General features: G+C 54.1%; 2 protein-coding genes across 6 annotated transcripts in view; both read left to right on the forward strand.

The window, feature by feature from the left end:
• Window positions 1-967: 967 nt before the first annotated feature.
• Window positions 968-3059, forward strand: LOC113202034 (copper chaperone for superoxide dismutase). Of its 3 annotated transcripts, none has more exons than XM_026416081.2 (7): window positions 968-1110; window positions 1564-1636; window positions 1718-1922; window positions 2025-2223; window positions 2307-2373; window positions 2462-2643; window positions 2762-3059. In XM_026416081.2, exons 1-7 carry the CDS (start codon window positions 1097-1099, stop codon window positions 2925-2927), a joined length of 906 nt encoding a protein of 301 aa, XP_026271866.1. In that variant the 5' UTR covers window positions 968-1096; the 3' UTR covers window positions 2928-3059. The 3 variants fall into 3 exon arrangements, with proteins under 3 accessions (XP_026271866.1, XP_026271867.1, XP_026271869.1); XM_026416082.2 differs by having other exon boundaries at window positions 1033-1200; XM_026416084.2 differs by having other exon boundaries at window positions 1069-1272.
• Window positions 3060-3136: 77 nt separating this feature from the next.
• Window positions 3137-9227, forward strand: part of LOC113201958 (extracellular serine/threonine protein CG31145) — a 100390-nt gene continuing 94299 nt past the window's right edge. Inside the window, exon 1 of one of the 3 annotated variants that reach the window (XM_052266005.1) lies at window positions 3137-3153. The gene's annotated coding sequence lies outside the window, so the exon portion shown is untranslated. Of the gene's footprint in view, window positions 3154-5648; window positions 6270-9227 lie in introns of those variants that run through there. The other 2 variants (XM_026415971.2, XM_052266006.1) reach the window with 2 other exon arrangements.

Genomic DNA, 9227 nt, shown 5'->3' on the forward strand with positions numbered 1-9227 from the left:
TTGTTGTGATATTTATGACGAAATGCATAGTATATTCTTTCTAAAATGAGCAGTCTTTGTAGAAGAATGGTGGCAAAGGGGGTTTCTGAACACACTGTTCTGGCTAAATCCAGCTGAGAAGAAAGTAGATTGGCAATCTAAAGAAAAGAGAAAAATGGGCACATTTTAGTACCTCAACATTTCTGAGAATTTGGAAGTTACAAGAGAAAAATAGATAGTGATATGCCTGTTGATTTCATTCGGTGGACTGAGGAGACTGGCTTTCGAAATCTGGTAGCAGGGGAACTGTGTTCTGGAAGTCTGATATGGAAGATGCAGTAATGTTTGCAACTTCCTTATTTGAAGATAGACGGTCAAAAAGTGTCTGCACACCATCTCTTGTTGTTATTATTTCTTCACGACAACTGTCTGATGACCAAACAGTGTTTAAATGGTCTTGCCACTTCAGTTTCATGTTCCGCCCAATTTCGAAGCTGCTTGAGTCCATCGTAAATGTATTTTTTATCAGCTGTTGCCTATTGTTCGCCTCTTCATACATTGATGTCTACTGTCTTCCCTTAACCTCATTTTTTGACAATTTAAGTGTCATATTCGGTACATTTGATGCTCCACCGACGCCGATAAGTTGGCCATTACCTGCTAAAAGATAAATTCAACATAATTTTAACTTTTGATAGTATCGGCAAAACATTAATACCGAATTATGTACACCAATAAGGAATACTTTCACATTTCAACCCGATATTTTCATATGAAGACAAGTGCACCTCGTAATGATTTTAAAGAACGACTAGATCACAAAATTTCAACTACCTCTAAGTAAACTCAAATCTGTACTGTACCTCGGCGATTTTGAAAAGTAGCTATTTAACAATTGCGAAAAATCATACAAACATTAAATTCTTTAAAGAGCTTGTGTTTGCCAGCAGACGAGCTGACAACTGCAAACAACAACAACATCAAAACAAAAGAAGGTAGACGCAGCTGTTTGCTATTTTGCTATTTGCCGCAATTTGACGCAACTGGGAAATTCAACAGTTTTCTTCAAGATTTATGGAAAATAATTTCCATTACTGCTCCAAATATTTCATTAAACATGCTTGGTGAAAAGTAAATATAACTTTGCAATCTCTCTGCTTTGTCATATTTTACTTCTCGCAGTATTTCTACTCAAGTTTGGTGGTGGTGTCATCTTTGAAGGTTAGGGCATATCCTAGCACTGATTTGCTAGTGTTTTGTGTGGTTTGCGGATTGTCATTGGGTTTAGTGAAGGTATTTCATCTTTCTTGTGCTTTGTTCATTTGTTCCGCAAGTTTTTGCACGATGTACAATCTTCCCATCAATGTAAATTTGTATCTTTAACTGCAAAGTTGACAACTCATGCTTTCCATTTAAACCCTAATCTTATTTTCCTTCAATTTTATTTTTACCAATTCTAAAATTAGTTATAGTTTAACTTTCACTGTTATCATTGTCTGTCTGCTCTCTGGTTGTGCTCATTCTTAAGCTACCACTGATATGAGTAAAATGTTTCCGTCCTATCATCTTATCTATCCTTTTCAGACTTTCAATGGGAAACAATGCAAGTGTTGGTGGAGGAGCTGGAAATACGGACTTGCTGAAGAAGTCCAATAAGGTATTAACAAGAGATAAGTGTTCATTGTCTTGTACCTTGTGTTTGAGTACCAACACTGATATTTAATTTATCTTCATCCAGCTTGAATTTGCAGTCAAGATGACTTGCAATTCTTGTGTTGAACAGATAAGATCTAGTCTGAATGGAATTCCTGGTATTCATTCAGTTGATGTTGACTTGTCCACTGGTTCTGTTGTTGTTGATACAGTTCTTCCATCCCATGAAATTCAACATCGTATAGAAACTACTGGAAAAGATGCAATTCTCCGAGGTGTCGGAAGCAAAGGTAAACTTTTATCCATGTTATTTCAAATAATATTGTTAACTATTTGGAACTGTTGATTATGCGGAAAGTACACTACACAATTATTCTTCCTTTGTGTCCTAGAACATAAAAATCTTGGTGCGGCTGTGGCTATGCTAGGTGGTGAAAGTGGGTTTAGTGCTGTTGGCGTCCATGGAATAATACGCTTGACTCAAATTGATGAAACAAATTGTATCATAGATGGCACAATTGATGGATTAAGTCCTGGTAAACATGGGCTGCATGTTCATGAATGTGGTGACATTTCAAATGGATGTGAAAGGTTTGTTACTTAATTTTCTATCCAGTCTCTCCACTTGTTTCTTTGGAACAAGAATTTTGATTCACTTAACTTCTTGTTTTTAGTGTTGGCGATCACTTCAATCCATATGGAGTAAATCATGGTAGTCCAGAAAGTGATAAAACACAAAGAGTAGGGGCTTATTACTGTTACTTACTGCATCTGGCTTCTTTGCAACCTAATGAGTCAGTTTGATAGTTTTCTTTTTCGTCTGTTACAGCATGCTGGGGATTTAGGCAATGTTGAAGCTGGAGTTGATGGACGGGCTGTTTTTCGTATTGTCGACCCTATTTTGAAAGTGTGGGATATTATTGGCCGATCCATTGTCGTCACTGATTCAGAGGATGATTTTGGCTTGGGTGCAAGTGAAAAGTCTAAAGTGGATGGCAATTCTGGTCACAGGTATGGATGCTACTTACCCAATCCTTTTCACGTTTTATAGTTTGTATGATAAATCATGTTAATAAAAATACACTTAATGATTATTTTCTGTTTTTTTTCTTGTTTTTTTTTTTTTTAGGCTGGCTTGTGGTATAATTGCAAGATCAGCAGGCTTATTTGAGAACAGCAAGAAAATTTGCGCCTGCGATGGCCTTACTCTTTGGGATGAGAAAAATAAACCGTTGGCTGGAAACTCTCGTCAAAATAAGCCTCAGCAACAGGAGCCCACATCAAGCAGACTGTAGATTCCTCCCTGTAGACTGTAAATAGCTTTTAGGTATACCGATTCCACACAAGGTGATGTCTTGACCTTTTGTTTGTTTATTTTTGTGAAGCAGCCTATTTTTTTATAAAGATTATGTGATATTTAATGTTTACTAGACGAGTCATCATTACTGCTGCTGCAAGGAGAACCCAGATCCCCTTGACGAGGGAACGGCCAGGAGCAGCCTGGCGGTCCCTCCTAGGCAGGTTGGTCAGAACCACCACGAGCTGGTAGCCTCCCGGGCTCCCCATTGATCGCACGAGAGCTCCCCGGGGGCCGCTCGGGACCGCGCTCGGGACCGCCCTCAAGCATCCCCTGTCGACTGCCCCCTGACCTCTGCCTGTCTCTGCCCCGGCCAGGCTCCATCTCGACGGAGGCGGTCCCTCGATTTGAACGCGACCTCACATGACCCCACGCCGCACGTGTGGATGTCACGGCCCCACACGTGTCGTTTACGTATGCCCCCCCCCCCTCCCCGGCGGCCTTGGGAAGTTTCTTCCCACTTCACCCTGCTTGCCCCCAGTGCCCAAACTAGACACAGTCCCTCGCATCAGCCCAGCCTAGAACCCTGAACTCCTGACAGATCGGCCCAGCCTCTGCTCCACCACAGGCAGGCGCACGACCTCGCGCACGACAAGGAGCCAAATTGGAGGAGTTGGCGGTTTGTTACCGAGTCGAAAGAGGACTACATTGTGTTTTAGTCACCCCCTCGCGTTATGTACTTGACCAGGAGAGACTCGACTATCAAGGGAACCTTTTCAGGTGTAAATCTCCGATTTCGGTGAAACTTGGAAAATTTGAAGGTTATTTATGTAGAAGTCGGATGGCACTTGCAATTTTTCCTGAACCTCACAATTAGTTTTCCCCTCTATAAGGTGGATATAGGTTTTAGAAAAAGTTTTTTTTGATAAATGAAATGCAGTGTTCTTAGGGGTAACTCGTAAAATTAGCGACCTTTGGCCCAAAATTTTGTCCGTTTTGCTCTATTTTGTACCGTTAAGGCGGTAGAGGGATCTTTGAGACAAAAGAACAGTAGGCTTAAGTAAACCCCTAGGAACTGTGAGGTTCAGGAAGAATTTCAAGTGCAATCCGATGTCTAGTATATAACCTTTAAATTTTCCGAGCTCCAACGAAATCGGAGATTTACACCTGAAAAGGTTCCCTTGTAAGACTCTCCTCTCCTCGGACCGTCCCCGCTCTCGTGCGCGAGCCGGCACGAGCGTGCTCTCCATGGCGGTATGACTGCATCGTGGGACAGCCTAGCGCACCGCACCGGGCCGAGCGGGCCGGCGCCGGCTGAGCGACGCGTAGCGACATCATTACATTTCCCTCCCACGGCGCCTCTCTCTCGCTCGCTCTCGTGCGCCCAGCCACGCGTCTAATACGCACCATTTTCCAATCTCCGCCGCGCATCTCTGTGTGACCCCCCGCGCCACCCGCCCGCCCGGTGTGGTGGAAGTCCATGGTAGGGAAGGAAGCAGGGGAAAAAAAGCCCCGCTCCAGGATCCTACCTACAGGCAGAGTGGGGACGTTATTTTCTCACTCGCCTCTGTGTTCTCTAATTTTACGGAGAGGTGGTTGTAAAGCTAAAGTGGACAGGCAGTCCGCGCTCGTAGCTAGCGAAAAATCGAGCGGCGTTCACCGACGTCGAATCTGTACCAGGTGGCTTATTCACCCGGTACACTTCGTATACTGTATTGTACTGTGTACCGCATTCAAGCGTCTATCGCCCCCTGACCACGGTGCCTTAAGGGATCGTCCAGAAAGAACGTCCGTTTTCCTCAGATACATCCGGCAAATTACGGGGAGCTCGGCGCCTGTGAGACTCACGGTAGGCCACCCCGCAGCACTCGCATGCTTTGCAGGCGAGATGTTGCCTACCTACCGGACGCTTTGAGAGCGTGCAGGCGCTGAACTTTGGCAGGTTTGTTACGGCGAATGACGGACGTACTCTCTGAATGGTCCCTTGCGCTCCGTACGAGTAGGCAACCCATCCGCACGCAGGAGTGCGGTATGTGTACAGTATTACAACAAAAGTGCGCGCGGCGATACAGGTACCTGATTTCCGGCTAGGTAGGTTCCTCTGTTTAAACAGGCAGTATCCTTTACACTACTTCCAAACCGGTTCAAGCACAACGGAGGGCCCAATGGTGAGACAAGAGCTTTCCCTTTCCGCGCTCACATTTCTTTCCATTCGTACCCTCATTTCATCGTTAGAGCGTGTTCACCACTGCATCGACTTGATTGCACCCCCCTCTCTCCAGTCAGCCGGGGTGTCCGATCCGGGGAGGGGCGGAGTGCGGAGCGGTTGTGTGGAGCAGAGGGGTCGAACTGGGGTTGACCGGCCGTTTCAACGCCTCGTTTCACCCCCCCCTCCCCCAACAAGCCTCAAGGTGCGCGGCGCCGCAGGGTGGCTTGTTCATGGCGTGGGGCAGCCGCGGGCAGCGCCCCGCCCCGCCCCGCCAACGCCAAGGGGCGGCGGCGGGAGGTAAGCGGTAGCAAAGGACAGGGACGGGCGCGCCGCGGGGGCGGGGGCCTGGTGAGAGGGGCGGAACGGAAACAGAGAAATAGAGGAGAAATGCGGGGGAGGGCGGGGGCGCCACCCCTCCTACAACCCCCCCCCCCCTCCGCGCGTTGCGTTGGGCCCGGGCGCGCCTCGCCTCGGCCCGGCGGCGGCGGCGGCGACGGCGGCGACTCAGTCTCGCGGAGAGAGCCGGTCGAAGCACACGGACCCTCGCCCGCCGCCGCGCCGACCCCCTCGCGCACGTTCTCAGACACGACTCGTGCTCGCGCCGCGGCCCCCGGCGAGTACCGCGAGTGACCGGGTGTGAGTGAGTGAGTGAGTGGTGAGTGGTGAAGAGTGTGCTTGTACGTGTGAGAGCGAGCGAGTGCGGCCGCTGTCGCCCTCGCCGGGCTGTGTTTGTTGTTGTCTACGCCCCCTCCCCTGAGGACGCACGTAAATATATCTCCGACCTCCCCGTTGCGGGCGGTGTGTGCGTGTGTTGGTGTTGTGTGTGTGTGAGGGGCAGGGCACAGACCGCCCTGCTCCACTGCCACGCCGGCATGGCCGGTGCTAACCGCAGTGCTTAACGGAACTCGCCGCCCTAACTGCTGCCGCCGCAGCGCCCTGGAGCCCGTGTGTCTGTGAGCGCTTGTGTCCTCGGCGGACACCTAACCCTGCTGCTGCTGCTGCTGCTGCTGCTGCTGCTGCTGCTGTGCGCCGAGCCCCTGTAACGCTGCCTACGAATGTGGACGCCGGCGCGTCCGGGGCGCCAGGGGGATGGCTCGCCGCGGGAGGCGGAGACGGCGCGCGGACTCTGAGGTAGGTCCTGTCATCGTGGTGGTGGCGTGAGGGGCTGCCCCCCGCCGCACTCTGCTCGCAGCCCTGCCGCCCGTCCTGGTGGCCGTCCTCACGCGCCCCTTGGCCCTGCTGTGCACCCCGAGCGTGCGTCGCGGCGCGCGGCCCGGCGGCCACTGCTGTCCGACTGGTGGTCGGGCCGCATGCCCTGCCGCCCCGCCAGCCCTGTCAACACCCTGGCCGTGGGGTGCAGCGGTGCACGGATACTTTGGTTGCTGTCACTCAAATGGTGTTCAACCTGCCCCCTGAGTCATAACCAAAGAACGTTCTATCATGCTGGCTGGAGTGTTTGGTCGGAGCGTCTGAACGCTCAGCCAGCACGATAGAACGTTCTATGTTTATGATTTAGGGGGCAGATTGAACACCATTTTAGTGACAGCAACCAAATTTCTCGGCCGTGGTGACCAAACGTTTTTCTCAGTGTGCGCCTCGCTGTGTCGTGTCACGATCCTGGTGATCGCGCTCCCGCCTCCAGCGCCGCCCGCAGTGGTGGCCCAATGTCGCCCAATGTCACTGCTGCGTACTGCGATTCATGTCGCCCAGGATGTGCCTGCGCGACATCAGTTATGTCGACTCCCATGTCCGTCAGCCTCACCGTTGACAGTCTCGCGGACGGCCGTTTTGGCGCGTAATAGTGTCGCGGACACGCTCGTCCGCCCCCACTCGATCGCCGCGGAGGTCGCAGACACCGGTCGAAACCCATTCGTCGGCGGGGTCCCTCCCGGCAGCGACGGCCGTGCTGCTGGTGTGGTGCCGGCCGAGGGCCTGCCCGGCCTGGCCTGGCGGATGGCATTAGCAATTTCGATCGCACTCGCGGCGCTGCCCGGCCTGCCCGGCTGCCGGCCGCGGCCGCGGGAGCGCTGGCGGGCCCGTGGCGCGGCGCGGCGGTACTTTGCGGTATCGCTGCTTGGGCGTGCGGTCCGTGCGGTCCCAGCGGTTGGGCGCGTCGGAGAGTGGGTAGCTATTGTCGCGGTGGGCGCGCCGCCGTCAGGCCCACGGCGCCGTGTTTCAGAAGCAAGTTGTCATCGCGGTCGTTCGTTTTGCCGTCCACTTTGGCCGTGCTGTTTGGCGCGACGATAGTAGTGGCACTTTTCCTCTCCTCTTTCTTATCCTCCTCCTTCTCCCACTCCTCTACCGTGTGTCACAGCCAATGATACAACAGAGTTGCGGGTTTGCCTACAGCAGGGGGCCATTGCCGAGGCCATTGCGCCTTACGGATGGAGCAAGTAGGCTCACCCGGCATCCTGTCGTGGTCCTGACACACGGTCACGGTACGGTACAGTGTTATCGTTATCCTCGACGATGCGTCCTGGAGTCGCGCTCTCGTCGACGTCCTCTGCTCCGCGTCACCCCCAAGGCGCCCCGCCCGGCCCGGAGTCCCTCCCGATGCCGTAAGCACTTCCTCCGCAGCCCGGCCGCAATCCCTTTGTGTGTTTGCGATTGCGAACCCGCTCCTGTTCTGCCGATTGGACACGGGGCTGGGGTCTCGTTCAGACCGGGAAACACAGACAGCGGCAGCGGCTTACGTCTGATAATCGGCGGCAAGTTCGCGAGCTTGCGGCGGCGGGAGAATGATCCGGCGGTCGCGCTTTGCCTTTTTTCCCATTCTTATTCTGCTCTCGGCCGCGGACCGGAAATGACCGGCCTGTAAGTGGGTGTAATTGAGCGGGACGGGCGATGAGGACGGCAATAATGCAGCCAGTCGTCGCGGCAGTGTGCCTCTTTTTGTCGTGTTTGGCGACGTTTGATCTGGGCTGGACTGGCTGGCGGCAGCGCGAGGAGGTAGGCAGACCCGCCCGGCGCTTCTGCGTGACGGGCGTGCCTGCGCGCCAGGCGGCCTCGCTATGCGATGCGGCTGGTCGCGTCGTTTCTTTTGGAGGGTGCCGCGCTGCTGCCGCGGGCCGCGGGCCGGGGGACGACGCACGATGGCGACGCTGCTGCTGCGCTCTCTGCACGATGCACGCTGCGCCCGGGGCCGGCCCAGCCTCGCTAGAGCCTCGGCGATCGGAAGCGAAGAGTTGCATCGGCAAAGGCGATGCTTTTGCGGTGGCGTCCCGACTCGGCTCGGCTCGGCTCGGCTCGGCTGGGCTGGGTTGGGCTCGGCTCGGCTCGGCTCGGCTCGGCTTGGCTTGGCTCGGCTCGGCTCGGCTCGTTCCGACGCGGCCAATGATAGGAGCTAGATAAAGCTAGAGACGCCGGCTGCTTCCAGCTCGAGCGCGCGGTGCTGTTGAACCTGGAGCCCTGCTCCCCCTTCCCTCCCCCGCAAGTCTGCGCTGCGCGCCGCGAAATCTCTACGATTCGAGGAATGGAGTGAATAGAGAGCCCTGCCCTGCAGGTCTTTGCCTTGCACCACAGCGGCGCTCTCTGTCTGCTGAGTTGGTCGCCCCCCTCGGTCCCGCAGCGGCGCGGCGCGGCGGGGCGGGGCGGGGCGGGGCGGGGCGGGGCACCAAAGGGCCCCGGTGGAGGAACTGGAACTGGACTGCAGTGCGCCGGCAGCATGGGGTATCCGGACGCCTAATTGAGATAAGGCTATGTACTCCCCTGCCCCCCCTCCTCCCTCTTCCTCTCCCCTCAATTAACGCTAAGGCATATCGACCCGTAAGACCTGAGAGCCCCTTAAACAGTAGACGACGCGTTTCGTTACTGTCCTGGTCCGCCGCAGCCAACCGCTTTGCCCCCTTTCTAGGGCGGGCAGGACCGGGTAGCACGGCCAGGGCGGGCCCAGCCCAACCCCGCCAGGAGGGCCAGGCCGGCGCAACGGTGTAATATCTCGGGTATTCAGGGCCGCAAGCGAACCCTGACGAAGTGCCGTAGGAGCGCAAGCCGGCGAGAGGAGGAAGGCGGGAGAGAGGGATAGAGAGTCGGGCGACATTTCTACGTGCCGCTGGCAAGACGCGTGATCTGGTGCGGCAACCTAGCGCT

This window comes from Frankliniella occidentalis, unplaced genomic scaffold, assembly GCF_000697945.3.
Source record: "Frankliniella occidentalis isolate FOCC.00 unplaced genomic scaffold, Focc_3.1 Scaffold34, whole genome shotgun sequence".
Classification (NCBI taxonomy): Eukaryota; Metazoa; Arthropoda; class Insecta; order Thysanoptera; family Thripidae; genus Frankliniella; species Frankliniella occidentalis.

Coding starts and splice junctions, on each gene's coding strand:
- LOC113202034 (XM_026416081.2), top strand. Junction 1,923..2,024: donor CCGAGGTGTCGGAAGCAAAG/GTAAACTTTTAT, acceptor TTTGTGTCCTAG/AACATAAAAATCTTGGTGCG. Junction 2,224..2,306: donor ATTTCAAATGGATGTGAAAG/GTTTGTTACTTA, acceptor TCTTGTTTTTAG/TGTTGGCGATCACTTCAATC.